The following is a 16,992-nucleotide window of genomic DNA, read 5'->3' as shown; positions in this document are numbered from 1 at the left end:
CCACAACTTTTACACAAAGATCATAAAGTGCATCTATTTGGTGTTTTGTTTGTTATTTGATTTGGAGGGTACTTTGGTCTTTTGATGTGAATTTTTGCTAAATTTATTAAAAACTGACAATTATAAATTTAAAAGTCAAATCCTGCTATAAACGATAAATTCTCAAAATTTAACCCTAACTTTATAAATGTCAAATCTTGCCTATACTCGAGTAGACTTGAATATCCCCCGACTATACTACGCTTTACCAAGTTGGGAGAATCACTACCCTTTTCTTAGGTCTTAGCGTCCTCCATGAAGGAGGCGGTGAGTATTGTTGGTGTTCGGACATTTTCATGGTATTTAAATTTTTTCTCTGAAGATTGAACAAATCAGCGATGAGAGTGTTGTTTAAGCGTCTACGTATATATGTTCCACCTTTTACTTTGACCTATGATATATGGGTGGTTTTCACGTGCAGCACAATGAGTTATAATAGTTGGCAAACTCATGTCAAAAGTCATGGTTACATTAAAAGGTGGAATGATTTGAATAATAGTTTTGACTAGTATTTAGTCTTGTCGTGCTAAAGTCGGCACTCATTAAAATTAGAATAGGTCTCTTATTAACATTGTGAACGCATAAAATAACAATGTTTGAGTTGCCTTTGTTTACAACATATTCATTCTAACTATCATTGTTTTATGAGATTTGAACTTGTCACTTATTCTAATAAAGTGAAGATTTAATGTCATTTAGGACTTTATAATATACGACACGAAGCGGTACAAAAATTTAGTTTTTGGGTTAAATCTTATCGAGTTTAGTTGCAGTGGGTCAACTTATTAACTAACGAGTTGGTTTAGTGTCATCAATGGATACTTGTTAAGATAAATTGTTTATATAATCTCACATATCTCTCTCTATCAAGTTGTGTCAAACTCATTTCGACAATCCTCGTGAGTAACTAATGACACAAAACAACTCGTGTAACATGTTAATCTAACGAGTTAGCATTTAACACAAAGCCACAACAAACAAGAGTGACATAGACATTATTAGTGTATTATTGTTGCACAAAAATAAATGGAATGATCCAAATGTACTTGTGCTCCACTAGAAGGTCAACTTTAAGGGGCGTCAAGAATTCCACATAATCAATGTCCATGATGGTTCCATCAGCTTACACGTTTGCGTGTCGGTCTATGTGTTATTAATTTGTGTCGGAATATAAATGTAAGAGTTGGTAGGGACACTTCCAAACATACAATTATTCAGCGACTGAACAAAGAAAAGAAAAATAAACAAACCATTGCTTCTAGATCGTAGCCCAGGAAGATTTGTTTCTTGTTTCTTTTTCCAGCATTTTTTTTTTTTTTTTGCTTTTTCATTTTCTTTTGACCATATGACACCGTCTGTTTTAAGTATTTAAACTCTTCTTTTCATAGAGATATGATCGGCCAAGAGAACTCATCGATCACGTGGTAGTACAGGTCCGCTTCCTGATTCTAATAACATGTCGAATTATCAGAGAGACGGCCAAAGACCCACTTCCAACAACATAGATATTGTCCCTAACTTGGTAATTATCACTTGTACAATCCGTCAAATGTGGAGTTTTATCACAAAAGACCTCATTATTAGTTGAAACGAGGTTATGATATTTAAACTTTTCTTTTCTCAGAAATACGGTCGATGGATATTTCAAGAAATTTTTGGCACTGATCTCTCCATTCATTAATCTAAGGACCGAAAATTGAGAGATACATGTGAGAAATAAAAATAGGTATGTAGATAGTATTAGTTTTTTTTTTTTTTTTTTTTTAATATTTTGTGTTGCCATTCGAGTTCACAGGCATGAAGAAATATCTAGGGTACAGTCGGAAATAATGCTGATTATGTTGTTCTCATCACCAACCGTTAATCATTACGTAGGATGATCAATCATGAGATCGAATAACACAGCATGTATAATTATAAATATTGACAATTTGATAATAACATTAATTTGATGATGTCATATTGCAATAGAAGTAGCATATATTTTCTGGAAGCCGCCCCCCGCCCGTGGAAACATTGAAAATTCCATAACGCAACAGTTGGCAATCAGAGACTTTAGAATTTAAAATCAAGACTTCAATCAGAGACTTTAATTAAGACACTACTGTAAAGGAATTTGCGTCCATGAAATGACAAATGACTAAATGAGTTTGAGACCAACATACTAAAGGCACGATTAATTAATAGAAATGGAAAAAATAAATAAATGAATTACAAAGCTTAAAACTAGGAGCCAAATTTAAAGCAAAACTGATGCGAACTCAAACTATATCGTGCCAGGTGTAGGGTCAGCCCAAAATTCATAAGGCTGATATGGATCGTAATACATATCCCAAAAAATGAAAAGGAAGTGAATGAGTGAATAATTTATTTTTGGTAAAATGAGTGGATAATTTTTGTTAAACTGGTATTATCATGTTATTTAGTATTATTGACACACCCCGATCGAGATCAGGGCATGCTGGCCGTCACGTGGGAGTGACGTAACCATGTGCACAATGCGGAAGCTAATAAAATAATAATAAAAGTAGTACGAATAAATAAAAAAAACCAGTTTTACACAAAGTAATAACAACCATGTGCAAGTGTAAGTGTGAACACTAAGTTCAGAGCATGAAAACCTAATGCAGTCCGGGAGAAAACGACACAACAAAAGCACACCCGAAGGTGGTCCTACACTGGTGGTAGTCTGTCAGATATGCCGGGGAAAATCCTCAGGGAAGCCACCAAACGTGCTAGCCAACTAGAACCTGGAGAGGCGCAAAACAAAAGCGTGAGTGGACAAAAACAAAGCTTTTCAAAAACCATTTCATAAACAAGTTCTAACCCCTCACCGTAAAACTTGTATACTTCCCAGAAAATAGGATATACATACATATAATCATGCTCGGAAAATATGTTATGCCAAAACCTCAAAGTAAAATGCAAGTGCTCAGGTAATATCACATCAATGCCATATAATCTGTCAGCCGGAGTCACCTAACGTGACCTGTATGGCTGAATCTAGAAATCAAATCCCCATATCACTAACTATACCTGCACACGAGTCGGAACCACCTAAAGTGGTCTATACGACAAGCCTGGGTGTAATATAAGTACGCTCAAGTGCTACGATCACATGAAGGCTGGGCGAATAATCGCGAGTCACCTACGAGTCGGAACCACCTAAAGTGGTCTGTACAGCAAGACTGTGCACCTAACTTGGATCCAAGATGAGCGTGTGGTGCGGGAAGTGAACATCACATGAAGGACTGTGCCCAACTCTGGGTGGGAGCACTAACACCGGGGGTGCAGGTTATGAGCTCTCAATATGCATCTCAAACACTACTGAACATAACATAAATCATACTCACCTGGCACTTACTCATAAGTCTGTAGCACCAAACATACACACACACACATATATATATATATGCAACTAACAATGCATAAACAAACGGCAATATAATGCATGGCATATAAACGAATAAACGTTCTAAATCAATTTCTGGGAAAAACATAAGTATATAGGTATATACGGAAAACCAAAAGCCCACTCACTGGTATGTAGAAGGGCCGTAACCCCCTTGCCTCAAGTGACCACGCTCGTCCTCGGGATAGGTATCACCTATATGCGAAACAACTATAAAAACGTTAATTTTAAAGCACATAACCAACCTTAAGAAATAACTTCTCATACAATGCTCAAATGGGGTGTATTCATACACCAACGTGATCTACTCAACCTCAAGAACATTCCCATATTTTTAGAAAAAAGTTTCACCGTCGCACGCGCCGGCCACGCGCAGGCACGTGCCTGGCATGCTGACGGCGTCAGTTAACGCCGTCAGGAATATTCAGTTAACTTTAACGGATTTCGTTGACGCCGTTAGGAATATTTCGTCCAAATTGACGGAATATTCTGTCGTCTTCTCCGGCGAGGCTCCGGCACCGACGAAATCAGGAAAACTTCAAATCGTCCTATCTTCTTCGTTTTTCAACCAAATTTCACAAAATTGGTACCAAAATGAAGCTTACAACGAGAGGAACAAATCCATACCACTTTCAAGTGCTAAAACACACGGGATCTCTCCGGGAAAACACCACCAACTCCGGCCAACCTCGAAACTCACGATCCCGACGTCCAAAACCTTCAAACGAACCACCCCGAGCCTCCCAAGGACCTCACCAAGCTTCCTACAAGCTTGAAATTCCCAAAAACATAAGAATTTACGTGTGCATGAACAGTGACAAAAATCGAGTATCCCGAGTTTGACGTGAAAACAAAGGTATCCTTACCTGAAATGGGTATGGTTAAACTTCTATGGACCTCACCAGCATGAATATGTACTTTGTTTCTTCGATCTGTGAAGATTACAAGGGTTTTGGAGTATGTCCGTACAAATGGAAGTGAAATGGGGAAGGGAAATGGCACGGGACAGGGTGCAGGGATAGGGAAAGGTGAAGGAAATGTGTGGGGGAAAGTGTGTGGTGTAAAACCGGCCACACCAACCTCAAAACAACCACACAACGAAAAAAATTCACACTAGGGGCAAAATCGTCTTTTCACACGTACGTTTTAAAAATTCTGGGACGGGCTGTCACAATTATGGTCTAGTGGTATTCTTTTTCACTTGTAACTAAAAGGTTTTAAGTTCCATTATTGCCAAAAGCGAATTTAAATTACATTTGAGACCAAGTCCACCTCTATCCCCCTTAATATAAATAATATCGTTTGTTTAAAAAATGTTTTTTTTTTTTTTGAGTCAAACAATAGCGTTAGCAAGTTAAATATTAGATTAGTCACTCATAGAGTTTGAATCCATACTATCATATCAAGGCATAACATATTTCCACTATTGTTTCTTATTTCAAATCATTCATTTGGGAGTTGGGAGTAGCCAAATAAAACCGAAAATATTGGCGCCTAAATACTCACTCTTTACTATCCTTAATATGTAAACAGTCATTACTTATTTCAGATAGTCACTGTTTGACGTTGTGTGCGTTTGCTTAAACCCTCATACAATTCTAAATTTCACAAAAATTAGTGTAACAAATTGTACCTGGTACAAAAACAACATATAAATAGTGCACTCAGATTTGTTAAGGCAGCAATTATAACAAGATCAAGCCTTTGCGACAAGGGGCAAGTGGCCCTTTACTAGATTTGATAATTTCTTACACAATCCGTTAACACAACACAAAAAGGACACGAAAGTAATGGGTTTTGGGTTAACACGATAACTAATTGGGTCGTTATTAGGTCACCTGATAAGAACTTGTTATTATCGGATTCTTAACGGGTTTACAATACGTTATGAACAAAATTATTTGATGATTTTAAAGTTAAACTACTAAAAAAACTTGCTATAAAACACAATAGCCATAATGTATATATTGTAAATTAGATATGTGTTATTGTATTATTATTCTATATAAGTTTAAAAAATCAAGTTTTATTTATTTAATTATTTTATTAGGAGAGTTTCTTATTATCATTACTGAGATAAATTTTATGTTGTCTAAAATTTAAACCAACTTGTATATAGTATGAGTATAGTATAGGCCAAAATATAGACTTTCAATTTTAGAATCAACAACCTTATTCAAACCAACTAGTATAGTATTAGCATTTTTCACACTTACACATTAGCTAAAAAATATAAATAAATAAAAAAACCTTATTTAAACAATAGCCATAGGATTAATCTCACTTAGGCTCAAATTTTGGGGTATGTAATACTTGAAAGATAAATGTGTTTTTATGTTTTGAAATAATTTTTATGTGACAATGTGGTATGTATACACTAAATTAGTATTATGTTTTTCTTTTGATTGTTAATTGGTTTAAAATATATTTTCTTTAACTGGTAATAAATCGGTCATATTATCCGTTGATATTAACGGGTTGAGTTCGGGTCAAGTCATATTACCCATTCATTTTAACAAATGTTACACAACATGACTTGTTAAGATATCGGATATGACATGAAAACGACATGAACACGGAATACATGACACAAATGCTAGGTCTACCCTCTACCTCAGTGGTGGAGAAGAGTGTTACCCTTGCACCGCAATGAGGGTCCAAATCCCGTTGGTCCCTAATCTAACTAATCTATTGTTTAATAGAAAATGAAAGCCTTTTCAACAAGGGAGAACGACTTAATGAATTAGGATCTACTAGACTAAAGATTTGCTTCAATATCATGTAACAAATAAAACACCAAAAGAAAATTGACCCATCACTGGCACTTCGACCTAGAAATTTTTTCTTTTTTGATTGTAAGTGAAAAATCAAAATTCGATAGTGAGTTTCGATACCTAATTAGAGCTTCGCCCGTTTTGTGACCTACGACAAATTCTAACCCTCTAGCATGGTATTAACGCGGGGTCATTTTCGACCCTTAAATAGTAAAGGTTGGGAAAAAGGCGGAGAAAAGCTCAAGAAAGATCAAAGTTCAAAGAGAAAAAGGAAGTCGAAGGCCCCAATGGAATAGTAATGGGCATTTCCGAGGGTTGTAGCCGACTACTCAGCAGTATGTTTTAATATAGCAACATAAATTACTTTATGACTAACAAGGACACATTGGTAGACTAACAAGGACACATTGGTAGACTAACAACTTTATGGCACAAGGCTTTAGGAACATGCCTACTCAGACACCAACCCAGGCAATATCTCGGTCACTAATTAAAGGCAGAAGTTTAGGGCAGGACGTAAAGGTAGTCGCAAGTCGCTCGGTGTGCATTGGTCTAGAAAAACTATTTGGCAACTTTGCTAAAAAAATATAGGCTTATTTTTAGTTGTACCCCCTGAAACTCCATTTTAATCTCACTTTGCCCTCTATAACTGAAAAGTCACCACTTTACTCCTTGAAACTCAAAATTCGTTCCAATTTGACTTGTGGACTTTCGCTTTTTCCTAAAACTTATTGGTTGTCTCCTAAAACATATACTGGACCCAAAACCCAATAAGGTTATGCAACATGTGCAGTATTTTGATTATAAAATTCCCTATTATGCGTCAACATTTAACAAGTTTAAAAGAAATTGAAGAGAGGGAAAAAAATAAAAAAGAAATTAATTAGCATGGCTACCCCAAATTAAACTCATATAAGAAATTAATGGATCTAAGGCAATGTGGAGCGAATTTTGAGTTTTATAGAGACGACTTTCAAGTTTTAGGGGACAAACTGAAATCAAAATCAAGTTCCAGAGGGCAAAGTGAAGCGAATTTTAAGTTTCAAGGAGTAAAGTGACGACTTTTGAGTTATAGAGAGTAAAGTGTGATTAAAATCGAGTTCTAAGGAGTGTAGCTAAAAGAAAGCCAAAAACATACTTATGAAAATTTCAGTCATTATTTTAAATTTTATCATTAAAATTAAATAATTATCTTATTCCTTTAAAAATTGAACATGTAGTTGATGGACGTGGTAACTACGTATCTTATAAGGATCTTGATATGAAAATCTACATGAAAGTTCCAGAAGAATTTCCATTAATGGATCAAATAGTTCTAGACCACGGAAACCCTCTCTATTAGATTAAGGCGTTCATTCTACTTGGATTGAAGTAATCTGGGTAGATATGGTATGATCGTATGAGTGAGTATTTGACTAGTCAGGTATATGTGAACAACAAACTATACCTTTGCGTGTTCATTATGAAGTCGCATTCTGGATTTGTGATTGTCGTAGTTTATGTCAATAAAATCGGGCCTCCAAGAGAACTTGAGAGAACCAATGCGCACCTGAAGTTGAAATTTGAGATAAAAGATATAGAGAAAACTTGATATTGTCTTGAGATTGAGCATTGTCCGAATGGTAGTCTTGTTCACCAATCGAACTACACTATAAGGTGTTGCGTCGTTTTAATGAGGATAAAGTGAAGCCTTCAAGTACTCTTATGGTGGTCCGAATGCTAAATGGAAAACGAGATCTTTTTTCGTCCTAAGGACGATGAGGAAAAGGTTTTGGAACTAGAAGTTCCTCACCTTAGTGCAATTGCGCATTATTGTACTTAGCTCAGTGCACTAAACATGACATCTCCTTTGTTGTTAATTTTTTAACGGATACAGTAACAAACCTACACGCAGACACTACATAGATGTTAAAGACATCTTCTACTACCTCAAAGGTACAAAGGATTTAGGTTTGTTCTATCACTATGAATCCTCGAGTAGAGCCACAATCCATTCGGTTCTCGAGTTGATTCTTGCTTTGTTGGTTATGTTGACGTAAGGTACTTGTCTAACCTGCACAAGGCACGTTTTCAAACGGGTTATGTCTTTATCGTATGAGACACCACAATATCTTGAAGATCAATCAAACATAACTTAGTTCAGACTTCTTGGAATTATGCTGAAATACTCACTCTACATGAAGCCACTCGGGTGTGCTTTTGGTTGAAAGCAATTATGGAACATCTACGAAGCACTTGTGGACTTTCTTCCTTTGTTGACGTCCATACAACAATTTATAAAGATAACACAGCACGTATCGAACTACTCAAGAAAGGATATATCAAAACAGACAACACCAAACATATTACGCCGAAGTCATTTTCTCTCATCAGCAGCATGAACATCAAAACATTGAAGTCAAGTGTACTAAAAGTAATTGAAAAGAATCAAACAAATCAAACAAATATTAATTCTTTCCCCAAGATAATCCACTAAAAAGAAGGCTTAAAGCCTTCACGGCAAGCCTACGCGACTGTTTCTTCAAGTACATGATCAATGCTAACACTTGGAAGACTTACTCTGAGGTGATGGCACAGGCTTACAACCATGCCTCTGCCGAGGCAAGGACATATCAAGGGAAACTCCTTACAAACATCCCTTATCAACAAATGGGGAGTGGAAGCCAGATCCAACCGAATGAGAAGACCTCAACATTCCAAACAGCAGTGACGCTTCCCCCTGCCCTACCTAATACCACGCCAAGTTAACATACGTATCATTCTCAAGGCAAGAGGAAAGACTTTTATCCTTATCAGTCTCATTTTAATAAAAAGAGTAAGGGGCACTATCGCGATAACCAAGGGTATCGCCACGATAATGCCCACCCCTAGGCAGTCAACGCAGTGGGCCAAGCACATGCCAAAAAGGGTCCTACCCCGAGTTATGAGACATACACACCTTTGAACGCCACATGCATGACCATTTACCCCAGTATAGCTCACTTGATACCGAAGCCAAGGCTGAGGGAGCCAGATTACAAGTCCACGAAGAACACAGGCATGTTTTGTGGTTACCATGAGTATAATGGCCATGACGGCGAGAAATGTATCACCCTCCATGATCATATTGAAGCTTTGGCATGTGAAGGAAAAATTGATCAATTCCTTCTTCACCCTCCAAGGGATAACCGCAACCAACGCCAAGTGAATGTGATATATTCCATAACCGGTGGCACACCCATATTTGAATCTTCTAACAGGGCCATGAAAAACAATGAATGAATTTTGAGGCCTGGCCACCAAATGTTTCACGTGGAAGACATCAGGGGAGACAAGTATCAAAAGCCTAACTGGGATCCAATATGTTTCTACCCTGAGGAAGAAAGAGGTATCATCTATCCTCACAACGACCTACTGATCGTGGAGGCTCACATAGCCAACTTTGACGTACGACGAATCCTGGTAGACACAGGGGTGTCAGTCAATATCATGTTTGCTGAAGCTTTCAGAACACTTAATGTAGCTGAACACTTGCTCGATCACTTAGTTTCTCCTCTGATAAGCTTCTTCGGTGACATCGTGAAACCTTTAGGGAGCATACACTTACCCTTCACCATTGGTATAGGCCCTTACACAGCCACCATCACCACTAACTTCCTGGTGGTTGACTGCCCAATGGCATACAATGTCATTTTCGGGCACACAGGCATCAATGATCTCAAGGCTATAGTATCTACACATATGTTGCTGATGAAATTTCCAACCTCCCATGGCAATGGTTACATCAAAGGAGATCAACTTAGTGCACGATCATGTTACAACACTTCAGTCAAGCAACAACACTTGCATGTACCCAAAGAAGCATTTTCTATACATGACCAAGTTATAAAGACCAGCTTGAACAAAGTGAACTTGGATCTTTACGGTGGTAACAGTCAACCCGATGATCCTCGAGATGACTCTTTCACCCAGCAAGCACAATCTACTAAAGAGTTGGAGAAGGTCTCTATCTCAAAAGATTATTCGGACCGCATAGTGAAGATTGGCACCATTTTGTCACCACTCATTCAGTTGGCATTGATCTCTTTTTTGCAAGAGAACACTGAAGTCTTCCCCTGGTCATACAAAGATATGCCAGGCATCTTTCCCGATATCATCTGTCATCGCTTGAGTTGATCCCAAGACCGAGCCGGTGAGACAGAAGCGAAGATCTTATGATGTTGAACGATACGAGGTAATGAAGGCAGAAGTTGAAGAACTCAAAAGCATAGGCTTCATCCGTGAAGTCAATTATCCAACGTGGGTAGCAAATATGGTCCTTGTTAAGAAAAATCCGACCAAAGAAAGTTTCTTGCTTCAAAAGATCTTGTGGAGAATGTGTGTTGACTACACTGACTTAAACAAAGGATGCCCGAATAATAGCTTTCCCCTTCCTTACATTAATAGACTTATAAACTCTATAGCAAAGTGTGAACTCTTGAGCTTCATGGATGCTTACTCAGGGGACAATCAAATCCTCATGAACCTTTCAAACTAAGAACACACAGCCTTCACTACTGACAGATGACTATATTGCTATAAAGTCATGTCATTTGACCTAAAGAATGCAGGGGTAACTTATCAAAGATTAGTCAATTCAATGTTTGCTGAACAGATTGGGAAAAACATGGAAGTTTATGTTGATGATATGTTAGTCAAAGAAAACATGCTGACCAACACATCGCCAACTTGTCTGAAACATTCTTCATCCTAAAGAAGTATCGAATAAGGTTGAACCCTAACAAATGATTTTTCGGCGTGGGCTCTGGAAAATTCTTAGGCTTCATGATTAGCCAACAAAGCATTGAAGCTAACCCTGAGAAGATCAAAGCAATCATGGACATGAAAGAACCAGTAACCTCAAAAGACATCCAAAGCCTTACTGGCAAGGTGGCAGCCTTGACCAGGTTTATCTCTAAGGCCACAGACAAATGTGCTCCTTTTTTCAAAGCACTTAAGGGAAGTAAGAAGTACATTACGTAGACTGATGAATGTGCCGAAGCATTTAAGAACCTCAAGGAGTATATGAGTAAAGCACCTCTACTTTCCAAACCTGAAGTTGGCGACACCCTAATTGTCTATCTGTCTATCTCGGCTTCAGCAATTAGTTCCATCCTCATTCGTAAGGATGATATATCGAACGACCTATCTACTACGCTAGTAAGGCTCTACAAGATGTGGAGACACGATACTCCAACATTGAGAAATTAGCTCTAGCATTAGTCATGTATGCTCGTAAACTTCGCCCTTACTTCCAAGCACACTCCATCATCGTGCTTACTAATCACCCTCTTCGACAAATACATCAGAGTCCTGATACTTCGGGGCGAATGATCAAATGGGCGATAGCACTGGGAGAATTTGACATCTCCTATCACCCAAAACTAGCTGAGAATGACCCAGTAGTTGCAGATTTCATCGTCGAATTCACTTATCCTGTTGACATTTCTCCTACACCTGAGGCAGTGGCTTCATTAGCCCCAGAAGCCCAGAAGGTAGAACCAACACTCCCAGTATGGACTCTATATGTTGATGGCTCATCCAACCAACAGGGCTGTGGAGCAGGACTAATCCTGACTACCCTCGACAAAGTGGCAATGAGTATGCTCTTTGCTTCAAATTCAAGGCGTTAAACAATAAGGTCGAGTATGAGGCCTTTTTAGCAGGCTTACGTTTGGCCAAACACCTTGGAGTTAAACAAATTAATATCTTCAGTGACTCCCAATTAGTGGTTAAGCAGGTCACGAACAACTTTGACGCTAAGGATAACTCCATGGCAGCATATCTTGCGCAAACGCAGCTTTTGCTCAAGCACTTCCACTACCAGATCACCCAAGTCCCTTGAGCGGCAAACAGTCATGCAGACGTTTTGGCTCGCCTCACCTCAGCAGTAAAAGACAAGATTGGGAGAAAAATTCATGTCAAATTATTGGCAGCACCAAGCACCATGGTCGCAGAAGTGTGCAACTTACAACAGGGGGATAGCTGGATCATCCCGATTTATAAATTCCTTGCTCATGGCACCCTCCCAAATGATAAAGTCCAAGCTAAGCAGGTTTGATACAAGTCTACCCGCTACCTGATCATTAATGACCAACTTTACAAGCAAGGTTTTAACCTACCATACTTACGGTGCCTCACACCTGCAGAAGCGGAAATTGTCTTTCGAGAAATATATGAAGGAGTCTGTAGAGATCATGCTGGATCTCGATCCCTAGCACACAAGGCTTTTCGCCAAGGATATTACTGGCTAGCACTCCACCAAGATGCCATCAGAATATCCCGCTCATGTGATAAGTGTCAACGCTACGCAACTATTTATCACTCCCATCCCGAGCCTCTTACTCCTATGATTAGCCCTTGGCCCTTCGCCCAATGGGGACTTGATTTGATTGGCCCAATGCCTGCAGAGAAGGGCAAGGTCCGCTATGCAATTGTTGCAGTTGACTACTTTACAAAGTGGACCGAAGTAGAACCCTTGGCAACCATTACTAAGGCAAAAATAGAAGACTTCGTATGGAAGAACATCCTTTGCAGATTTGGCATTCCTAATGCGATAGTCACAGACAATGGGCGACAGTTCAACAACAAAAAGTTTAGGATGTTATGTTCTAAGTTCAACATCAACTTATGTTTTGCCTCCCCAGCTCATCCCTAGTCTAACGGACAAGTTGAGGCCATTAACAAAATAATCAAGCGCACTTTGAAAACCAGCCTGGACAAGGCTAAAGGCTGTTGGCCAGAATTTGTACCCTAAGTTCTTTGGTCATACCGCACTTCATATCGGACTTCAACAGGAGAAACTCCATTCTCACTTGCCTTTGATATAGAGGCCATTGTCCTAGTTGAGCTTGAGCAAGCAATGTTTCGAGTCCAGAACTACATGTAAAGTGAAAATGACAAACAACTCACCCTCAAGTTGGATCTACTCGAGGAACATAGAAACCAAGCTCACTTGAGGAATGTCGCCTACAAGCAGCGCATCTCCAACAACTATGACTCAATAGTCAAACCTCGCTCTTTCAAAGTGGGAGACTAGGTATTGAAGAAAAGACTACTCTGTGACAGAGTCCCGAGTGAAGGCACGCTCAGCCCAAATTGGGATGGACCGTTCGAAGTTATTAGCATCAGTCGCTCTGGTTCCTACAAGCTCAGGAGCTCCGATGGCAAGACCCTTGGCCATCCATGGAACGTTGATCACTTGAAGTACTGTTACAAGTAAACTCACACTGTACAATTGTTGAGCTATGGTCATTCGGCATCCTATGTAATGAAGGCCATTTGGCATCAATTCAATAAAGAGGTGATTTAGAAAACTTGGTCCTAACTCCCTTACATCCCTATCACTGAAATGCTCAAGTTTGAAGCTTCAACACGAATGCTTACAACATGAAATAAAGTTTAAGTATATGTCAACATGACTTATATCCAAACAAATGATCTATTCAAACGTAGCCAAACATTTATCAATGATAGTACAAATACTTAGCAATTAGCATCAAAGCGCACAGTACAAGGTTGCAAACATACACAAACAAAAAACCTTTATCCTTATAACATTGCACATGCCATACAAACAACAAACTAGTACATCCAGAGTACATGGCACATGCCATACAAACAACAAACTAGTACATTCAAAGTACATGCAAAAAAAAAGGCACTATGAGTCATCCTCATCTGAGGCCGAACCCCTGATAATATCACTCTGCGTTTCAACCGTATCGCTATCGCCACCATCCTCGGTATCTCCAGAACCATCCTCACTCTCCTGAGACTGCTCACCGACACTAGCCTCATTATCAGGGTCATCCTCACTACTAGGATCAACTGTGAAGATGAAGGCTTTACCTCTTTATCGGTACTCATCCATCTCATCATGGTACTTTCGGATAATGCTTCCATTATCGTAACGCTCAAGGATGGCCATCCATTTCCTTTTCTTAAAATTAGTCGCCCATATGCAATGAGGTTTAAAAGCATTGTGAAAGGCCTGAGAACCTAAGAACTCCTGCACGGCAGCATCCCTCTCAGTTGGGATACTTTTCTTTAGCTCAAAAACTTCAACCAAGGCACTATCCAACTCCCTTTTAACCTTGGAAACTTCGAGGATAGTTGTCTCCAACTATTTCCCAGTCCCCTCCAGTTGTTTCTTGAGCCTCACGTTTTCACCATTTCACTTCTTCAAACGCTCAAAGTGTTAATCTTTGAGAAGGATAGCCTTAGCCAAAGCTTTGCTCGTTTTTCTGGCGTTATTCACAAGCTGGTTATTCTCTTTTAACTTTGCCTTGTACCGCTCGACCTCTCATAATCTGTCGTCGTGCTCAGTCATGACCTACATAACAAGATGATCATCTCTACCAAGAAAAAGAGGGAAGAAAATAGAAAAATGACAGAATAACACTTACATAAGAAAATAACCTCATCATCCGGTCACGATCTGATTCATTCTCATCTAGCGGCTCGCCAAGCTCGTCAACAGTGGATCGACGTCATGCCAGGCAATTATTGACATACCAAAAACTACTTGGCTTCATGGCAACCTTCAAATCCTTCCAATGGATGTTGCCAACCTCTTCCTTATACTTCCTCTTACGGCTGGAGCTAGGGTCACCTTCTTGGTCAATGGACATCATGGTTGGAGGAAAGATGGGATCGATGATAGAAATAGGAGGCAGCAGTAGTCTTTCCTCACTTGCAACTATGACGGCAGCACACCCGATAGCCTCAGCTTCAGCTCTCTTTGAGGCAGTAATCTTGAGGACCTCCTCTTGTGACTTAGGTCTAGGGGCTGGCCTCACCCGGTGTTTATGAGCTTCCTTGTGAAACAAAATATCATCTATAGGAACTAACATGGCTGCTTTCCTTTTCTTGGTGCTAGTCCCCCCTTTCTTGCTCACTTTCTCCACTGAACAAGAAAAATCAAAGTAAAGAATGCAACTTTGTAAAAGAAAGAAGGGGCGAAATGAAGGATACAACTTACTTGTTCGTCTCTGGCACTCCGACACTAAGGGCTGGAAATCGTACTTTCGAAACAAAGGTCGTATCTTGCCCAAATGTCTATCCTCTTTAGGCACTCTTAACACCTTCTCTACATCAGCCAACTCCTGTCCGGACAATTTGATATTGCCTCGCATCACTACATGAAGGAAAATGTCAGACACAAGAAGAAATCAAAACAAATAGCAAACAATGCAAACAATGGATACATTACAACCTACAGTCTGGAAGTGAGTAAGAACACGTCGCTTAGGCGTGAGACCCCTAACATACTCCCAATCATTATAAAGAAAACACCAACGATTTTTCTAAGTGCAGTACGCCTTTTTCTTACCAAAGACAATACGCTCTCTCTCACTCTAACATACACATTCGGTATACCAGGGCATGCTTTCACCAGGTGCATCTTATAGCAGTAACGCCACAGATGGAAGGAAGGCTTACCTAACCCACATTCCATCTAAATAATATAAAACCTGATCAAGGTATCCCAAAAACCAGGATTGAGTTGCCCATCCGCATATCCAATGAAAGATAGCATTCGTAGCAACCAAGGGTGCAAAGGCAACTTCACCCCTAAGGTCAATAATATTTGGGTATAGAACATAACATGACCCTTGGGCGGTTCAGAGGGCAATTCTTCATGATGTACCAAACGCATTCCTACACTGCGGGGGATATTACATGACTGCCTTAGGGCCTCAAGCTGTCTTTTGTTATCTAACAAGTTTTTCTCTAAAAGGTCCGCTATGAACTCAGAGCGAAATATAGGTATGGTGTCAAAAACAACCCCTTCACCCACTGACATGAAGAAAGAATAACCAATATTGGCTAAGGTTTGACAATTGCGAAAATCATCCAACGTTTCTTTGGTACAAGACTCCAACAAAGGCCCTGAAGACTCCAACATTGCAAGCTCAAACCTAGAGCTAGAGCTAGAGGAGCCCTCATCACTAGGACTTCCAGACTCTGACATCTACGACAAACAGAAACAAACTCTATCACTACATGAAAGATCGAAACATAAGGAAGTTCCTAGGGCATGAAGAAAAGCTCAACCAGTTCATCATGTTCTTAACCAAATACATGAACACTCAAACAATTCAACAAGAATGAAAGTATGTGATCTAGTGGAGAAGACTACCAACCTGAAGATGGTGCAAAGCAATGCCGGAATCCCTCTCAACTAGAGAATACTCTGTCTTCCAAAATTACTACAGAATGAGCAAATGAAGGCAAGGTAAAGAGTGGAGACTTATCATTCTTATATAAGTTCAACAGGACCAAATAAATTCAAAATTCAAACCATTAGAAAGCCCCACATGGAAAGTCTTCAAACTTCCACACAAGCTAGGGAGTTTCAAACTTCAAATTTTCTATTCACCCCATTCCAAAAAAACAAAGAAAAAAAAAACAAAAAGGAGGGGGAACACAACAACTTCATCAATGGAAGACAACAACAATTCTCAAAAGCTTCACACACTCTTGATCAAGATAGTGTGAAGCAAAATCAATTTATGGTGCCAACAAAAGCTTCAACAAGTGAAGGGTAACAACAAATGGCAAAAGCCTCACCCACTTTTGATCAAGATAGTGTGAAGCAAAACCAACTTATAGTGCTAACAAAAGCTTCAACAAATGAAGGGCAACAACAAATGTCAAAAGCCTCACACACTCTTGATCAAGAAACAAATGAAGGGCAACAACAAATTTCAAAAACCTCACACACTCTTGATCAAGATAGCGTAA

At 39.2% G+C, this 16,992-nt stretch overlaps 1 protein-coding gene and 1 pseudogene across 1 annotated transcript; both read right to left on the bottom strand.

Annotated features, from left to right (window-relative positions):
- Positions 1-13,297: 13,297 nt before the first annotated feature.
- On the bottom strand, positions 13,298-14,575 carry LOC148689525 (uncharacterized; annotated as a pseudogene).
- Positions 14,576-14,735: 160 nt separating this feature from the next.
- On the bottom strand, positions 14,736-16,219 carry LOC148689524 (uncharacterized). The gene is made up of 4 exons (XM_088688491.1): positions 15,854-16,219; positions 15,625-15,703; positions 15,227-15,382; positions 14,736-15,151 (listed from the first exon to the last, which is right to left on the bottom strand). Exons 1-4 carry the CDS (start codon positions 16,217-16,219, stop codon positions 14,736-14,738), a joined length of 1,017 nt encoding a protein of 338 aa, XP_088544617.1.
- Positions 16,220-16,992: the final 773 nt, after the last annotated feature.

Source organism: Pyrus communis, chromosome 17 (genome assembly GCF_041283825.1).
Source record: "Pyrus communis isolate YQ-2024b chromosome 17, ASM4128382v1, whole genome shotgun sequence".
In the NCBI taxonomy this organism is placed as follows: Eukaryota; Viridiplantae; Streptophyta; class Magnoliopsida; order Rosales; family Rosaceae; genus Pyrus; species Pyrus communis.
Note: the sequence above shows the minus strand (reverse complement) of the source record. Positions and strands in the feature narration are given on the sequence as shown.